Raw genomic sequence first — 20,047 nt, forward strand, 5'->3', positions numbered from 1 at the left:
AGTGCCTTAAAATATCATGTAATCTGACAGAAGACGATGTGTAGGATATGGTACAATAGGGATTTAATGAGCCATCTTTTTGTCCATTATCAGAAATTTCCTGCAAGGCATGCCAATAGGAGTGGTTTAAAATCGTTACTTTTTTGTTTCTATTTTTCCTATCTTTTAAAATACATTTGTTGTAGCATAAACGTGTTTGCTAAAGGTCAAGAACAAAATGCTGATGCAAGATGTGTGTGTAATTTTCAATAATTTATAAAAAGCCTGGCATTTGTCAAAAATGCCATCTCTTTCTGTGAGGTAAATATATTGAATGGACAAAATTAATTCTGTGTTGGGCCCCCAGTGACAGAGATTTTGTGCAAAAGGTGCTCGACTGTTTTGCTATTTGTAGACTTGGTGTTTGGATGCTTCTTCAAATGTTTCCTGAATCACCATATTTTGGTACAGTTACAGCAGAAGAAGTGGCATTTTTAATATTGTGACTAACACTTGTGTCAGAGCTAAGCATTCTGAGTGACAGTGTCCAACTGTCTCGCTAATGCGTGATGCAGAGGTAATATGCTGGGTGATAACCTAGAATTCTTTCACAGTGCCAGGAAATACTCACTTGAATTCTTGTAGCTGTTTCAAAAGGAGGCAACTGCTTCAGCCCCGAAAAACCTGATAATCTGGGGGAAAATAATATCAATAAACACTTCTCGTTGCCTCTGGAGTGCTCTCAGACACTCTTATTATTTCATTATATCTCAGACACTATTATATCACAAGTAGATATAGGAGAGTGCTTTTCAAAAGCCCTGATGTTTGCCACCAGAAATGAATGTTTTGTTATAGAAATTAATGGAAACTTGAAAAAAAATACACAGAAAACTATTAATAATGTAAGCAACATGTAGGACTCTGACTGATGAAAGGTTGCTGGAGTGATCTGCAGGAAACACAATTCTGCTGCTGTTGCCTTTGTGTTCCATACAAAGCTTCCCAGCATGGTTGTGATCAGAGCTGGAGGTCCTTGCCCTCACAGTTCCCGTGGGTCATTGCTGTCAGGTATTGTTCAGGGGAATGGGGACATGCAGAACCTCAGAGGGGCTGTGTCCAAACCAGCCAGGACAATTTGGGCCTTGAACAGAGTAAGTAGAGAGTCATGGGTCATATAGATAGGAAATTATGTATAGTGTCAAAACAAATGAGAATTGGTCTAAAAGTTGCTTTTAATGTTTTGATTACTGTGATGAAGGGGCTGCAGAAAAGAGCAGAAGAATATTGCGATACCAGTATTTAAATCCCAGATATACCCACATGTCTGGTACTCTTTCCACATCCTAAAGTGATACTGAATGAAAACAAGGTGTATGAAACAGCTTCTAAATATCTCAAACTTTGCTTGTTCACCTCTTTCTCAAACACAGTTGTGATAGAAGTCTCAAAACCATAAGTGATTTGGAGAGCAACGTATTTGTTAAATATCACAAGATAAGGCACGTAATAAAATCATCAAATTTTAATGAGATAGAAGATCTAAATTTAGTTATTACCCTTAAGATTTTTTAGATTCTATGAAGTAATGCATCAGAAAATTAAAAGTCTAATTCATAGCATCAAATCATGAAAGAATGTATTAGTATTACTATCTAAAAGAGTAGATTTGAAGTAATTCAAAGACAGTAATAATGGATTTGGGGTATGATCTGTGACGCAGGTTTCAACTTGTCTGGATACAGACTAATTCATGAGAGTAAACCATCAGAAGAGAAATTTAAGTGACAGAAGTTGTAGAATGGCATTGTTTAAAACCCACTCTTGTTTCTAGAGTTTCTAGTGGACAGCAAAATGATAGCATGCACACAATGTAGTTTGATGACAGATATAAATTCATAGAAGAGCTTATTTGGGTCACAGCCCTGCTTTCTCCAGGGCTAGGAAAATGGGCTGAACAGTATTGTGTCTGATTTCATAGATTCCAGTGTTTAGATAAACTGAAAGAGAGACTTGGACGGAAGCAGACCTATAATGATTTATGCCCTATAGGGGCAGGGCCCCTTCATTTGTGCCCTTTCAGCTCTTTGTGTCCTGTCCTTTCTTTCAGGAACTGTTCATTAATATTGCATTTGGTAAAAGCTGGGATCTTTAAGGCAGATTTAAAATGATAGATGATGAGTTTGTTGCTGGGCTGAACCTTGACTCACTTTACCAATTCTGCCACGTCTTTCATCATGGTGAACAATGAGTGTGCACAACATCTTGGAGACACCAGTAAGAACATATAGAAAACAAGTTTCCTTCTGACATCTCTGATGTGACAGTGAACACACTGAGAGGCAATTTCCCTATTTATGATGACAGGCTCCCTGCAACTTGCTTCAGGAGACCTCAGATTGCATACAACTGTCCCAGAGAGGGAGACTATGCACCAAATTTTTATTTTCCTAGACCCAGAAATTCTTGAATTGTTCTATCAGGAAGCACGTTCCTCTGCACTGAAGAAAAGTCTGTGTATATAACCAGAAGGTGTGAGAGGGATTGAGTAGCTGAAATAAAAATAAAGTGATCAAAGTAGCATGAGAAGAATTGTGCCGGCATAGACTAGGAAGACAAAACCCTGGGCAATTGTTACTGGATGGCATGGGAAAAATGATAATCCATTTTATTTGAATAAAATTTTAGAAGGTCTTTTGAACCTTAAGATAAATTTGTTTTTTAAAAAAATAACCCCAGAAAGGATGTTCTACTGACTGGGCAAAACTGCTATTTCAGATGAGGCTAAAAGAAGCACTACCTCTCACCACTGAATATAAAGACCTACTTTATAGGACTGCAGACTGGCTTATTCTCAAAATTCAGGCATATGCTGCTGTTTTCATACCTTAACTAAGTGCTGTGAAGGAACTGAGTTCACCCAGGCTGTCATAAAATGTGAGATACAACATTTTAGTTGAAAGTGCTTTCACAGAGAGGGATGGTGACAATGGCAGTGAGTGCCAACATGAGTGAGTGATGGTGTTTAGCAAGTAGGAGCAGAGAAATTTGGGGTTTCTATCTCCAGTCCAAATATTTAATCCAGTTACTTTTTGCCATAAAATGATAAATTCTTCAGGGATGAGGGAGTGGATGTTGATTTGAAACTCTTTGGACATCGCTCTTTCTGTGTGGGCAGGTACTTTGTTATGAGATAAAGATGCCTGCAGCCCTGTCTTAAAATTAAAACTCACTTTTGACCAGAAAACTGTCAGGTTCCTAATCCAGAACGGGAGGCTTTGAATCCTTGTCTGCTGTAACAACGAGAGAGCTGAAGTCAGCTTCTTCATACTGGCATCTCTTTTCACCTGCTCTCTGTAGATATCAGATCTGACATTCCTGCAAATGTCAGATGCACAGTGTTGTTCGGGTGTATTAAATGTATTTAGTAGTCAATTTAACCCCCAGTAACCATATAAATATGTAGCTGGGTCTTGGAATTCTAATCATGAGTCCAGAGGATTAAAATTAAGTATGTATTATATAAAGGAAAGAGTTTTTAAAACAGAAATCATGGGGAGTAACATAATCCAACACAGAAAACCAGAAGTGTGTACTGAGAGAATGCATTCATGGGTTTGCAATTTTTTTCATCTTTCTTTTAGTATTTCTGCAATTAAATAATATTTTAACTTTAGATCTGACAGGATGTTTAAGTATGAGAAATAAGCAAAAAATCAGCAGAGCACATATCATTTACTGTGCTGTCAGTAGTACTGGATGCAGTGCAGGAGTGTTGATTGTTTGAAAGCGCTGGAGGACCCATCTCATGCTCATCTATTTGACTTGGTGCATAAGCATTTGCTGTTTTATTGATTGCTAAATGCCTCAGCTGCCAAAATGTCTCCTTTTTGATGTGTTGTGCCTTGAAATGATAACAACTGCTTCTTTTCAATGTCCCCAAATTTTAATTTTCATACTTGATTTGGAAAATGTGCTATCAATGAACTGCTGGTTATGTCACATCTCCTAGGTGCCTTATGGATGTGTTTATTATCTTTTCCTGTTTTCACAGCCTCTTGTGGGCAAAAAGCTATGAGACTAGCCAATTGTCACATCTGCTGAGTTGTTCAGGACTTCATGCACCATTGATGGTTCAACTGCAGTTTTATGCACAACTCACTGTGTTATTTAGTCCTACCTTGTCTATTTAGTCCTACCTTGTCTCTTGTCTCGACTGTGTATCTATTTTGCTGTATCTCACCTAGAAAAGTGTGAAGCCTCAGACTTGGAAATTGAGATATGCCCTAAGTACTTGAACTAATGAAGTCTGTTTTGTAGGAGTTTGTGTCTTGAGGTTGATTGATGGTCATGCTAAAGAAAATGAGAGGGCTGTTGCTGTTCTGTTGCTGAGCTTTGGAAGCATGCTGTCTCTTGTAGAGAATTAAGTGTGAGATTACACTGTGCACTTTTTGTCACTTAGAGCACCTACACAGGCTTGATCCTTGACCTGGGTGCTTGTTCATGCAATGAAGGTAAAATTTTAAATAATTTTTTGGATTTCTATTGTTTCATTCAATATTTTTAAGGCTGGACAAACATCTTAAACTCAGCATTCCTGTAGAGAGATTATAGCACACTGCTGTTAAAACAGCTAAAATTTTAGGTATTTAAGGTCATCTTACTTTGATTAGGCTAAGTAATTTCCTTAGGTAATTATGAGAACTCAAGTAGCAGATTGTTTGGGATTTTTTTTTCATGAAGTTAGGTGGAGTGTATTTCTGCCTGTGCTAGTCCTGATCTCACTATAACTCAGAATATTCATGGCAGAACTTTAGGATTTTGAAATTATATTAGTAACCTTAAATTATCCTGTGACCCATATGGTTAATCTCAAACTTTTATTTATTGAAATTATTAAGTCTTCTGTTCAAAAATTTTTAAAAAATCTTGTGCATGTAACATGGAAACTTGCTTGTGTGTTTTTTTATAGAATTCTGCTAGTAATTTAATGAGCATGTTTACTTAATTTTAGCTTTGCACTAGTTCAGTGTAGAAATAAAAAATGTTATGAATTTTCATATCATTGCATATTTTATCATAAAAATATTTTGTGCTGTTGCTCAAGAAAAAATTCTTCTAAAAAGGGAAAACAATATTAAGAATAAAGATACTCCTGATAATTCTTTCACTGTGTGATATTTTAATAATGAAATAATAGCATAAGATCTAAACAAAGAAGTGTGTTGTGCCACTGTGACAAATGTGATGTTTTGCCTTCACAATTACCCCTGAGTTTTTCCACCAGTAATGAGAGAACCACTGGGGTCCCAACTAACAATTAGAGCAGGGTGCCAGCCCTTACTGAGTGCAAAATGAGATGATTCTGTGCTAAAAAACATCAATGCTGATCTTCAGAGATGTATTGGTACTTCTTAGAGCCTTTGTCTTAAGTAGTTGATCCATTTTTGGGATAGATAGAATTTTGGTTTTTTGAAAGAGTGTCTTTGCTGAGTATGGGTGTTACTGAAGAACGCAGTAAACTTGCTTAGCTTGTCTACTTGGAATGTAACTTTAAATCTGCTGTATTTATAAAAATGTCAAACAATTTGAGTGTCCTTTCACAACAGGAGAAAGGCAAATATATATTTTAAAAAAGGGATTGAAAAAAATCTGATCAGAAAAACAGAAAATAAGTAAGGTGCTTCTCAATAATTGTTTATGTACGTGCTGAAATCTGACAGTTTTCAGTGGTTATTGTGAAGCAGATATTTTCCTTTTGTTGAGGGAAAGGGAAAGTGATCTCAATTTACTTTGCAGTTATTTCAGGATACCTTGAGGTAAGAATGTGCCTGAGGATAGGTAGAGCAAAGCAGTTGGTGTCTGGTAACTTATTACACAAGGGTAAATCAGCCATTTGCTGGAGCTCTGTTTTGAAAATCTATCACGCTGTTCAAATTCTGCTGTGTTATGTTTGCTGGTTTTTCAAATAGATTTGGGCAGCCATGCTTTGGTTTGCAATTAAACAGACAATTTCTTTAGGCATTTTTTTCTGCTTCACTGAAGTAAAAAAAAATGTTTTATATCCATTTATTACATTCGCTGGCAGTTTCATTACTTTGAATATTCAAAACTCATGGAATGAGAATTGCAGCTTGGAAAAAATCCAAAGTTCTCATTGTTAATGATGTTTCAAAGAATAATATTCTGAATTATCTGATAAAAGTTACACTTTATTAGATTTATTGATAGCTTTCCTCATGGGTTGGGCATTGGGTTGAATTGCTAAATGAAAAGAGTATTTATGTCTAAAAAGAAGTTGCTTATATTCTATTTTCAGTATGATACAGTTCTTGACCTTGGCCTTGTAAATCTTGATTAATCTCAATTTTGTCTTGTAGCTGCCAAATTCTTGTTTTATGTAATAGAGAAATGTCTTGCACTGCTTACACTTTTTTGAGGTATGGGAAAGAAAGCCCTGATTGCTCTGGCTTCCAGGACCTCTGTATACAGCACTTTTTATGACTTTGTTGTTGTCGATTCTGTTAAATCCCTGATACTCAGGTCTCAGACGGGTGTAGCTCATTGCCCATGGGCAGCTCACAGTATGAACAGCACCATGATGACATGTCCTCCCTTCTGCCAGATTGTGACATTCCAATTTCTGTATACACTGGCTCTGATCACTGTGGCCACCACACCCCGTCAGGCAGTGTGTCACTTTGTCCTGGTGCATGTGGCAGAGGAATTACTTCTGAAGAGCATCCTTAAATTCTCACACAAAGGACATTGCGGGCAGCTTTTAGGGGGCATTTAAGGTGACAGTACCTGTGTGATCATGGTGCTGATCGTGTTCTATTTTTACATCCTCATGTGACAAAAAGCTCTCATTCATCCTGACTCTCCTAATCAGGGTGTTTCAGACACTTTTATTTCTGTTGTGTTTGGTCACAGTTGGAAAATGAATGTATTATTCAGTGCATCTCTTTTGAAGCAAATCTTGTTTTGAAGAAGAATAGTGTCTAACAATGCAATATTGAGATGGTTTTCCTGTCTATTATGGGTTAATTAGAAAAGTTAATATTACTTAAGATACTTAAGATTAAGTTAAGATTACTTTTTTTTGCTTGACTTTAAAAGTTTGCTGAATAATTCTGTAAACACTTCTGTCCATTGGAGCAAAGAAGTGTTCAGAAGAAACCAGAATGGCTACAGAAAGAACAGAAGAGAAAGAAACAAACCTGAATAGCTGCAGGTTACATATTTAGCCTTGCTCTACAGGGATGTATTTGTTGGTTGTATTTATTTGTATTTCCGTGCTGCTTGAGAGTTCCTATTGCACTGTCTCTGTGGTTCCCATCCTGAAAAAAAATTGCTTTTTAACCAGCCAACACTGGCAGTGTGAGATAGGAAGTGTAATCCCCATTTTACAGATAGAGAGAGGCAGAGATGGAGTCTGGCTGTTCTCAGCTCACAGAGGATGTCTCTGGGAGAGCCAGAAATTGAGCCCAGATATGTTGCTTGAGTCCTACTGAGTCTCAAGGCAGTCTTTTCTCAAAATAGAAGAAAATGCATTTATTTGATATACTCATCTCAATGCTTTTCCTGTGGATACTATTTAGAACATCTGAGGTTTTTTTAAAAATCAAATTAATCTTTTTTTTCTTGCTTTTCATTTCATATTTAGCACTAATATTTAATGTGAGATGGAATGGAATTTACAGCTTCACTGTGTGAAGGATTGAATTAGAATAAATTTTAATAATAGTTTGAACATAATTAAACATTTTTTTTCAAAGAGATTACATTTTTAGAGAATCTTTATTGTCATTGCAGTGTAAAAGAATGAAATCTGTTTCCATCTCTTTTTCATAAACGGATGCATATGCAAAAATAGATGATATTTTGGATGTGCTTTAAAGGAAAAACATTTTTCCCCGCTACTTTATTAAAAGGAGATAATGCCTTAGACTGTAGGTTTTAATTATTTTCTTTCTAAACTATTCAGAAGTTGATAACTTTTAGTGTACCATACAAATCTTGAAATTGGTGTGCGAATGTGGTGGATCTTTCCATGATCTCATCTGGGAGAGAAGTTGTTTGCTTTTGTATTGGGGAACTTCAGCAATGTAGGTGCAAGACCAGTTTTACCGATTTAAATTTCTCCTAAGATCTTTTTACCAGAACACATGAAGAAACTACCTAAGTCCCAGCCACTTGAGTAGCTCTACGTATTTGAGAACCTCAGCAATTTACCCTGTAACTGGAAAGACTACCTCAGGGAGCCATGGAAAGTTGAAAACTTTGGGCTATGTTTGTTTTTCATATCTACAGGCTGTTTCAGAGGTAGAGTGTGCTTTGGATGCATATTCAAAGTATCAGCTTTGACATGATTGTGGCAGCTTGGCTTTGTTAGCAGGTTAACATTCACTATGTAGAATGAATTTAAACAGTCTGCTGAATTCTTGAGGAATGGATTTACTGTTTGCTTTTTGGTTTTTTTTTACATATTTTACTGATGTTGCAAATTGGGGTAATATTGTCTGTGGCTGTAGGCAACAGCAATAAAAACTGACCCAAAAGTTAGTTTTGTACTAACACATCTAAGAGGGGAGTTGCAGGTGGAAGACAGGTTTGGCATAGTGTTTAGGAGCTGATCTGTAGCTTTGGCTTTAGACTTGCCGTTCTATTTTTTAAAGTCTTTGGAGGATCTACCTGGATTGTCTCCAGGTGGAACAAGTGGAACCACTTTGAAGAGAAGGTGAATGAGCATCAACTGACAAATTGGTGTCATCACAAGTAGTACTGGCAGAAAGATCTTGCAGATTTACATCCTGCAGTGTTTTATCTAGAATTGAAACCTTACGAAACAATTGGACTGGCTGGCAAATGACCCCTGTTTGTGAGTGTGATTCTTAAGCAAGCCCAGTTTACATTATTCCATATTCAGTCTGCCTTTGGAAAATTAACTATGAAATGAAGGGCACCTTGGTATGCATCTGTTTTAGGATTCTATTGGAAAAATGTTTCAGGGATTACAATTGTCCAGGCATATGGAATAGTAATTGCATGTAAATACATTTTATGCTTTTTAGCTTGGCTCTGTCAGCTGCAATGGCTGGCTGTGCCTATTTAGTCAAGGGATGTATTATAAAAACAGACAGACTATTAAATGAAAAAATGGGCATGAGAAAAAGCGGCCAAAATACAAAATATGCTTTCTTAATAGTGCCTATGGAAATTCTATACCTAAAACAACCCTGGATTTTTTAGTGGTGATCATACTGATTTAGTATTTATTCATGGGCTATATGGATTTGTGTTACTTGCTGCCTTCTTTTCTCTGTGCAAGTCTCTGAATATACTGTGAACTGCACAAGGAGTGGCTAAGAAATGAGTTTGTAATTGTGTACTTGCAGTATACTTGGGTTCAGGTCTTAGTTCTGAGACCAAGGTGTTTTGGTTTTTTCTTTTGTTTTGGTTTAAGTTTTTTTTTTTTGTCAGCTTCAATAGTTCATTGAAGGGTAAGCCCTGAAATTTTACTAGCTTTAATTCTGATGTAACCATGCTGTTCACTTTCAAAATGTTTCTCAGATCACTTGGCTAACCTTTGCTGCCACCTTGGTGAGGACCAGAGAAACCACAGATGCATCACAACCAACACAAATTAATCAATTATATTTGCTTATCTCCTTTTTTCTGATAATTAAAATGCACATTGATTTGTTTTGATAGGCTTATTGGAAGATAAATGAGCTTTTGAATTGCTAGTAACTAAGGAATGAGAATAATGATAAAATCCTGTGAAGTGCTTCATAAAACTAAGTTCTGAGGAAGTTCTGTGGCTGAAGTTCAACATCTATTAATTTTTAAAATTTTTCATCTAAACTGTTTTATTTATTTTCACTTCCATTATGTCTGAAAGGGTAGGGGCTGTTCCTAAAGCACAAGGTGTTCTTCAGTACATGGCAGGGGCAGCACTGAGCAGGACTTAATAATTAATTAAACACATCTGTTTCCAGTCAAACAAGCTCAAATCAGTTTGCATCAAATAGAATGGATCACACAGCATTTTTTTATTATTGTGCTTGTAAAGTGAACGGATACATTCAATAATGGGGGAAATTCCCTTTGTGATTGAAAATATTATTTTTTCTTTCTTGTTACTAGGCCTGCAGATAATAACTGTAACATTTGAGGTGTGACAAGAACAGTTGAATTACTAACACAAAATAGGGTTATTTTGAATTTGGATTTATTGTAAAAGCATGAGTAAAGAGCTTATCCAACAATAGGAAATCTGCAGTTCTTTGAAACTCAGATCTAGTCCAAGAAACTAGAATATGAAAAAATGGTTGCAAGCAATTTTTGAGCTGGGCTTTATTCACATGTCAACACATTTTATCTTCAGTACTCTTAAAGGAAAATTTCTGTTAATATCTCTGGCACTTGGCAGTGGAGCAAGCTTAAAATGTAACTGACAAACCATAGAACAGAACTAGTTCCTTCCTGAAAATTGTTTTTTTCTGTCACTTAAATATTATTTTGGGGAGAAGAGATGTAGAAATTGTTCTTTGAGAACTTAGATATTCTTTGATTTGCAGGGGAAAGAGACTTTAAGGAGATAAGCCCTTCTGAACATAAAACCCATACATCCTTGATATGTCAAGTATACATATAAACTTGCCGTACAGTTGAGTGTTAAAAATGAAGAAGAGTCAGAGCTTGACCCCGATGTCTAATGTGTCATTTTATATGTATGAGATGTGTCCCCAAGCAAAGTAAATAACACTCTGAACTGTGACCAAACCACGAGATAAATTAATAGACCATGTATTTTGGACTGTCCTCTATGGCCTCTAAGCCTTTTACATCAGACAGGACAAAATCTGACATTCATCATTGACTGTCTCCAAAATTAACTTTCCTGATAACCTTTCCTCTGTTTTCTGTCCAAAAATGTTACAGAGTCTGGGGTATACAAAAATTTGAGCCAAAGAAAGAATTCCAGATGAGGTTAATAATAGTATTGTTTTATATAAGGAGATTTTATATTAGGATTTGGTGTCCCTGACACCGGACCTTTGGATTAGTGGGAAGGTAAAATTCCTAGTGTAGACCCAATACTTGTTTTTACATTAGTGATATTTAAGGTTTATGTGCTTCTTGAGGTAATTACAACAACTATTTAATAATAAACAACTGTGCTGCTTTACTGAGAAATGTAAAATGAAGCACTGCTTATGCAGAGAAGAGCAGGACTACTGTACAGGAAAGAATGGAGTAACCTTTAGGACTGGAGCACTTGGGTGAAATTTGCATTTAAAGATGAGGAAATGTCTGATTGCAGTGACGTGTTTTCCCGTTGATGTGAAGACAAGGGAAGGGAGCTGCCTGATGGTCTTGGTCAATGACAGGGAGCCAGCAGTGTGATTTAGCTCTCATTAAGGCAAGCATTTCTTCAGAATTATCTTGGAAGCTGTTTCCAGGACAAGCAAAAGTATTGATGCTTTTGCAAAAGACAGTGCTAAACTTTGGAGTCCCAGGTGCAAAAATAAACGTGTATGCAGGGAAGGGCTTGTCCTCCCCAAGGAAACAAGGCAAGTACAGCTAATTTTTCCAGGAGATGAAACTTGAAGAGTTTGTAGATGTATATCTACATCTCTATAAATGCATTATGAATGTAAAATTAAACAGAGAAAAGGGAAGACCTTTAAACTGAAAGTCAGTGATGACATAAGAAACTACAAAATAGCTCTAGGTAAATTCAATATAGAAATTAAAGGCACGCCAGCCTTGGACAGCATTTTTCCTACATCACTGAGCTTAGTCTTGTCCATGCTATTACAAATGCTGTTTTAAAAACAGGCACAGTTTTGCCCCTGCTTTCTAATTCCTGTTAGAAAGCTTTCAGCACCCAAATGAATTGGACTCTGAAACTGCTGTCCACAAAATGAAGTGTAGGTAAAAGGCCCAGTCCTTTTACAAAGGAAGTTGTGTCCACAAATAGGATTGTGTGCTTCACTCTGACCACACAGAGCTGCTTTGTAACCTGCTGATCTGTACCAGTGCTATGCTCTTTCCTATTTCTGTTACTCCCTTAAATTCCAGCATATCTGATATTTTCCCAGAATAGGTTACTCTTTTAAGTCTATATTTGAAAATTCCTGATAATGAATGGTGGTCACGTTCCTTTTCCCTGTTTATCTCTTTGCTTGAATGTGGCAACAGTGAATTAGCATAAATGGTCTGAGGAAAGTAGTTAATATAGATTAATTTGTATTCTTCTTTAATCCTTTGAATTTACTTCCTTGAAGATACATCAAAGATGAGTTTGGTTCATAAATATGTTCAGAAGATGAATACAGCAGGGGGAAAGAATCCTGTTTTATGGTATTTTTAAAACCAGAAATAAATCCTTTATAATCAGTAATTGACCTATATGATATTTTTTTTCCAGTTTGTTTCAGATCCTTGTGCCAGCAACCCCTGTCTCCATGGTAACTGCAGCACCAGCGGGGATGGCTACCTCTGTCTCTGCAGTGAAGGCTTTGAGGGAACAAACTGTGAACACTCACCCCACAGCCTTGCAGCCTCCCAAGGGACAGAGGCCACCTCCCCCCGGCACAGCAGCCTGGCCTCGTCCACCCTGGAGCCTGACATCGCTCTGCCCCGCTCCAGAGCCACGGTGACCTTACCTACGTGGCAGCCAAAGGCAGGACAGAGAGCTGTGGATCTCAAATGGGATGAAATAGAGGTGAGACTATTCAAAGTGAAAATGCACTGACAAAAATCTGTAAAGTGTTATTTTCAGATTGTCATTTCTTCATGGTTTCAGGATGTGCTCATGAGAAGGCTGAAGATATGATCTCTGCCCTGAGTTAATAGGCTGATAAAATTAAAACAAAAACCCATTTGATCCATGTTATGAGTAATGGGCTTAAGTTGGCTAGTGTGTTGTATTAGATACTTCTTTGAAGTGGGATAATACTGATTCTTCCAGTCAATTGTGTGACACCATCTCTCCAAACATCAAATAAATTTAGGAAATGCTAAAAATTAAAGCAATACCTTTAATATATTTTTGGTATTTGCTGTTATAATCGCATTTTGCTACATGTTTCTGTATTATTAAGACAACATGGTTACTTGACGATTAAAAATAGTAGTTAATACATTACACAGGGCACAACTCTAGGGATGGAATGGCAGTGGTGGAAACTCTTAAATGTTTAAATTTTAAGCATTTCTTGTTAACTCCTACAAACAAATCTCTGTCAAAATGTAACAATATCTGGTAAAACTACAGCTGGAAAGTTAACCAAGTTATTGTTAAAGTAATGATCAGATTAGTACGAAGTGCTAGGAATAATGAAATTTGTTGCTGAAAAATTACTTTAATTTCTGTAGGCAAAGAATTAGAATTTTTGTGGCATCATTTTATTTTTGAGAAAGGCCTTTTAATATAAATTTATTTCAGTTTATTCAGGAATAAACAGGTGAAATGTCAGTTGTATCTTTTTTTGAAGTGTTTCAATGAGTTTGATTCTCCTGAGGTGTTTTACTATACTGCAGAATGAGAAAGTGAGCAGGAAGGAGTTTAATCATGGAACAAGTGTATTTTTCATTACTCTTTGCTAGCCCAAACAAATTTGTTGATGTTTCCACTGTAAAATTTATTTAACCAATTTTCTGTAAGTAGAATCAGACCATGTAAAATATGGTTGGTGTGTTAGGGCTCTGATTTTAGCTGAGGTATAGGTATTTATAGGGCTGTATTCCATTTCAGTGGGAGTGCTGGTGGGCAATGTCTGGAGCATAAAGCTTTAGTTCCTGGAATTCCATCTCCCATATCTATTTTACAGTAGAACATATGTCAGGCACCAAGGATGGAGTTTGGAGAAAGCACTGAAGCAGAAACAAACAATGATCTGCTCTTATTACTTAGTTTAAATTCAGTCTCATCTCTGCATGGGTGGTCCATATGTCCTGATCAATTAAGGGCATGCTCTTCCCTGTACCAGATTTCCCTGGTGTGTCTTCCTCAATTTGTGGTCTGGTGTTGTATAAGGAACATTTCTGCCTGGTTTGCATTTTAGGTAGATTCAGTAAGAATTTCAGTAAAGCAAATAATTCACAAGTGAGTATTCCAATAGCTGAAATTCACCCTTCTGCATGTCTTCTGTTACCTAAGAAACACAGATAGGTCATCAATTGCTATTGCACGTCTAACACTAGCATAGAAATTACTTGCTATCCTATTACAAAATTGCTTGTGTTGATGTTTTAATATACTGTGATGAGTCTTGTATTTTGGACAAGCTCTCCAATGTGGCATAATGACCTTCTAGCTTGTTCTTTGGAAGTCACAGCGAGAGAGATGATTATCTGAAACAAAGAGATTTCAGTTGCTCTTTCAAGACATTGATCTATATTAACCAAGGAGAGTTGATTTGCCTGAAGGTCTGTGTTCCAAAGCCTACTTGGTGGAGGTTTCAAAAGTCAAATGTGTTAATAACAAAAATACTACCTTTCCTTGTGGCTGTAAGAACTTCACAAAACTTGATCCATCTTCACTCTCTTAAAAGGAAGAGTAGCTGTAGGTTTTGTATTGCAAAAAATGTTCTGTCTTGGTCTTTGAGTTTCAGAGGACAACAAATACCGATACTATGTTGTTGTTTGTTTTTTATAAATCTTCCAAGACAGTCTATTTTCCAAATTATTCTATACTGATACTGGAAGTGAATTAATGTTCTTCAGATCCTTTTGTCTCAGAGAGAAATTTTGCCAGACTCTTTCCAAATGAAAGCTCTCACTATCTTGCGAGGATGAAGTTTCCATGAAAGCTTTTCTGCAAAGCTTTGGGAACTCAAAGAATGAACACCTGAAAGAAGTAAACTGTCTAGGAGAGATATGAGGTGTGCTTACAATTAGACATATTTTCTATATTCCTTAGACACCAGGGACAGATTTAGCACTGCTTGCTGGAATCAACTGTCTCAGTAGTGTCTGTGCCAGTAGGTAACATACAGATGTCTTTGGATGCAGTTTAATTTCTGAGTGGTCTTCATATAAGAAATTAATCTTTTTTTGATGTACAGATTAAGGACTAAAACCATAGATCATAAGCAAGATTTTTTTTCTCTCAGTTGATTTACTTTAGTATTATATGAATTTATCTTTGTGCTCATCCATTGAAAGATAATTCTTTTTTCTTCTTGGGGCAACTGGTTCCTCTTGTAAGAGAGATCCAACTGACAATCCACATTTCCCCAGTTCAATCATCTTTTTTGTTACAGTGTATAAGATATATTTATTAGCCAGTAATGGAGGAAAAAAGAAACCATCTCATTAATCCTGCTCAATTAATAGATTTAATAAAGGTTTCAGTGTACAAAATCAATCGTAAGAACAGCAGCACCATACCCTTATATACAGCTTTTCATAATAGACCTGAAATGCTTTTCAAAGGATATCAGCTGTATTATTCCCATTTTACAGACTGAGATGTTGAAGCACAGAGCAGTGAAGTGATTTGCCAGGTGCACAGCCAGAAATTAGAATGCTGAGCATGTGAGTCCTAGTCTAACCTTCTATTTATGCTGCAATTTTGTGCTCAGATTCAAGGGTTTGGAACTAATGATTAGAGGCGACAATAAACTTCTAATTCCTCTTGCAGTGGGCACAGCATTTGTTTTATGTGTGTCCTTAGTCAGTAAATTGCAAGCCTTTAGGAGTGTGGCTGAATCAGGTGTAAAATCCTGAGTGTTTCTGCTCTGCAGCAATGGCAGAACTATTCCTTGAGTATGTTCTTCAAACAGGAATCTTTCAGTGTTGCTAAATGTTTGTGCATTTTTTTGGTCAAAGTATGGTTTGGTGCAGAAGGAGGAGCAGAATCTGAACAAAAGCAGAGGAGAGATCCATTTGATATTGCTAAATACAGAATAGAAACTTGATCCTTAATGACATCTTAGGAGAAGCTTTCATGTGGAAATGGTTGAAGGTTAGAGTATATATGCTTGTCCTTTTCTTACCCTATTTTCTTGACATTCCCTCTTATTATTGCTGTTAAGTGCTGGAATGTGTGTAATTTTGGTTTGACTTAGGACAGCTCTTCTAACTGTGTGTAAGATTTGTTTTTGAAATCTCTGTAATTTTTTCTTTTGCTCTGAGAAAAAGATACTCTACAAACACATAAGGAGAATAAAGGAATCACAAATTTTGGTAGAATAATTTAGCTTTCTTCGAGGATAAATCTGTGACTTCACTAACTCTCTCCTCTATAATATTAGTTTTTGGAACTTTTTGTTTATATATAAAGACCATTTTCATAGACAACTTGATGTAAGCATCTCTGGATAGGTGCTAGTCTTCATTATATTTATTTTCTAAATGAAACCCTAAATGTCTCTAAAAGCTCAATATGCTTAAACAAAACTTATATAAAGTTCATACAAAACTCAGTTTATTATGTTCCATTACTAAATCATGTTCAATAGATAGTCATAAATAACAGGTTTCCTAAAATCAAAGCTCTTTAAGACAGAAATTCTAGTGAGTACAATTACATCAAGTTATTGAAGGTCTTCTCTTCTGAAGCTATTTTGGTGGGTGGGCTCAGGATTTCTGGTTATCCAGAGCTGTTTTTGAAAAGTGTCTGGATTCATTTAACTACTCCTTCAGGAATCCTCCTGTTTTGAATTCCTAGAGAGTATGAGGGGAAAAAGAGGAAAAAAAGCCCCAAAACCTCATGTGTTTACTGCCTTTCAGTGTTTCAGTGTAGAAATATCTATAGCTGACTTGACAGTCTTAGGATGAAGTTTATATCCCAGCTTATCCTCCAGTGACCTGAGCTCATACACTGCGTGCAAAGATTTGACTATGTGGAATTTTTGCTCAATGAACTTGTTTACATAGTGTTTATCTTTCTTTTCAGAACAGCTTCATATACTCTGGAATAATAAATTACTATTAATTTTTCATGGAAGTAATCTTTATTAAATGACTGTGCTGTGATCTAAGCAGAGGATAGGCAGCTAAGCCTACACAGCCATTTGCTCACTGCCCCATCAAGTGAGGTGGGGGAGAGAACTGGAAGGGTAAAAGTGGGAAAACTCATGGGGAGATGAAGGCAGTTCAATAATTTTAAAAAGGAGAAATAGAAAACAACAAAGGAAAAACCCGAACAAAACAAGTAATGCAAAAAGCCATTATTACTCACTACCAAGTAACTGATGCCCAGCCAGTCTCTGAGCAACAGCAGCTCTGGCCAACTTCCAGCCCCCACTCCCAGTTTTATTGCTGAGCATGGCCTCCTGTGGTGTGGGATGTCCCTTTGGTCATTTGGGATCAGCTGTCCCTCTGTGTTCCCTCAGCAACCCCAGCCTGCCTGCTGGTAGGGCACTCTAAGAAAGAGAAAAGACCTTGATGCTGTGTGAACACTTTAGTGATAACTAAAATATCCCTGTTATCAACCCTGTGTTCATCAAAAGTCCACAACATAGCACCATGCAAGCTATTGTGAAGAAAATTGACTCCAGCCCAGCCAAAACCAGTACAGACTGAATGTCAGATTTGACGAAGCTAACAGTGAATTTGGTGGGTGGCTTGAGACGAGAAGGCAGTTTGCTAATATGATCATCTAGGTAATCTGTCATTGTGTAAGAGAGCCTCCTGTGCCTGCTGATGCATCTTGGTGTGACGTTGGCATTGATAGTCTGTGACAGAAAAACAAAGTTTTAATAATGTTATCTGGAGGATTGCTGTGATCTGGAATGTGCTGGATCCTCCTGGTGCTGTGGTTGCTGACTCTACAAAGTGACTCTTGCTCAGATGAGCAAAGAAACACACTGCCAGCAACAGAATTTGCTGGGTGGATGTGCAGCCTCCCTTACACCAGGTTTCAGTGCTACGATAACTGGTAAGCCTTCTTCATCTGATACTGTTTTTGGATGCAGTCTGTCAGTCTCCCCCTGGTGTTCCTCAGAGAGGCACTACTCCTACTCTAAACACTTTGGCTTTTCTCTCCCACTGGTGAGATATGTTAGGAGTAAACCTTGTTTTTCATTCTCTTCTGGTTTTCTTTCAAGCATTGTCCCATCTGAAATTGTACAGTGCAGTGATGTGGAGGTTAAGCTAAATGACACTAGATTTTTCAGAAGCAGTAGCTTTTCTTTGCTACAGGGCAAGGGTACTGGAACTGTTTTTTTTTTCTGTTAGAATTTTGTTCTGTGTTCAGTTTCTGTGCTAGAAATGATCCTGCTTTGTTGCTTAACATCCTGACAATAAATAGACAGTACTAGATCTCTCTTTTATAGTTCTATTCTGTTGCCTTTTATTTTCCTACTTATCTTTTCACTTTTTATTTGCCGACAGCTGTTCGAGCTCTATAGTTAGGGTCTAACCTGTTAGAATCTAGTTAGGATCTAACCTGTTTTACTTCTTCCATATATTATTTTTCCCTTGCATAAGGAAGACTGCCAAACATGTTATATTTCTTAGAAAATAAGGGATACCTCTTGCCACATTTACAGGGTCCTGCAGGCCCTATTCTGATAGAAAAGTAGTTATATGTTCAGAAAAGCCAAAATTGCATTTTATGAAACTTACTTTATTGAACTGAAATTTAATATGAAATCCCTTGGAAGAAAATCTGAAAGAACTAGCATTTACAAGACCATTCATCATACTGCAACAGTCATGACAGTTTCTGTCCTACTGAAGAACTGAAAGGTTTCCTTTCTTAATGACCATGCCAGTTTTCATGGGGTACCACCCCAGAACACAGCCTTGCTTTTCTCAAAAAACTCGTTTCCTCACTCCTTCCATATCATAATGTCTTTTCAAATATGTTTAAAATCTTGGGTTTTTATTTTTTTCACTTTTAAGCACTGATCTTTGCTGTAGGATGAGTTTGTATCCATATTTTTTATTTAGTTCAAGAATCATGTGTGCATTCGTATATTCTGTTTAATTCCAGACTAACTTGCCCTACTTTGCTCTGGCTGCAAGACTATGCAGAGTTGTATGTTGCCTCACTAGGAGGTAAAAACAGCTTTTTGAGAGAACAGCTTTTTAAAATGAAAAAACAAGAGGTTGACTAGAGAGAACAGTCTCAGAACAGGAGCAAAGTAATGGAGTCACGGGTATCTGTGTGTGCCAGAATGTGCACACACATGCACACATACTTATTTGTGGTAAATTTGGGGTAAATTTGTGGTAAATTTGGGGATATTTTCAAAAGAAGCACTTTCACTGTATGCTGAGGTGGGGTTTAGTGAAAGCTGTGGTGTCACTGAAGTTACAATGGCAATTAACAGGAAAGACTTAATAGGCAACTGGCTCATGGGGTGAATTTTCACTGATGGCATCACAGTGTAGGTGAGGTTTAAGGCACCTCTGGACTTTGTCTAGTCCAAACCCTTGCTCCAAGCAGGGTCAGCTAGAGCAGGGTGCTCAGGACTTTATTCAGCTGAGACTTAAATAACTCAGAGGATGGAAAGTCCACATGATACCTGGGCAGCCTCCTCCACTGATTGGAACTATCTGTTGGTTTTCAGAAATATTAATACCATGTTGAAAGGGTAGTGAGGAGTTTCTTAGGCGCATATGAATTTGGCCATCCTACTTACAAACCACTTTTAAATTTGAGGAAAGTGTGCTGTATTTTGCAAGAAGTAAAAGCCTTCTGCCATTCTATGAACTTGGGGTTGAGATACAAAAGAAATGCAATGTATCATGGCAGCAGAATGCCTGGATTTTGCACTGTCAGGATTAGTCTGCCCGTGTTGATAAGGCCTTGTAGAATTACAAATGTCTGCTCAACTTTTCAAGAAATCTACTGTGAAATTTCACATACAATAGCTATCTTCAGAGAACTAATTTCAGCACTGAGAGACTGCATAAATGTAGACTTAGTCTGTATGCTCCTCTTCTCAGCCTTATTGAATTAAAGTCTAGTACACTTAGGAAAGTAATAAAGGCACTCACTCATGTAAAAATATTGCCTTGGGATTTATGTATGTATTTCAGCACTTGTTGAATTAAGTGTCTATGTCATTATTCTGGTTTTGTTAGGCAGGAGAATATC

The 20,047-nt window shown here is 37.0% G+C and overlaps 1 protein-coding gene across 1 annotated transcript in view; it reads left to right on the forward strand.

The window, feature by feature from the left end:
- The window catches only part of DNER (delta/notch like EGF repeat containing), a 118,067-nt gene that overhangs the window by 36,181 nt on the left and 61,839 nt on the right, over positions 1-20,047 (forward strand). Inside the window, exon 2 of the mRNA XM_068200839.1 lies at positions 12,419-12,715. Within this exon, the coding sequence (XP_068056940.1) occupies positions 12,419-12,715 (297 nt within the window). The remainder of the gene's footprint in view (positions 1-12,418; positions 12,716-20,047) is intronic.

This window comes from Anomalospiza imberbis, chromosome 10 (assembly GCF_031753505.1).
Source record: "Anomalospiza imberbis isolate Cuckoo-Finch-1a 21T00152 chromosome 10, ASM3175350v1, whole genome shotgun sequence".
Classification (NCBI taxonomy): domain Eukaryota; kingdom Metazoa; phylum Chordata; class Aves; order Passeriformes; family Viduidae; genus Anomalospiza; species Anomalospiza imberbis.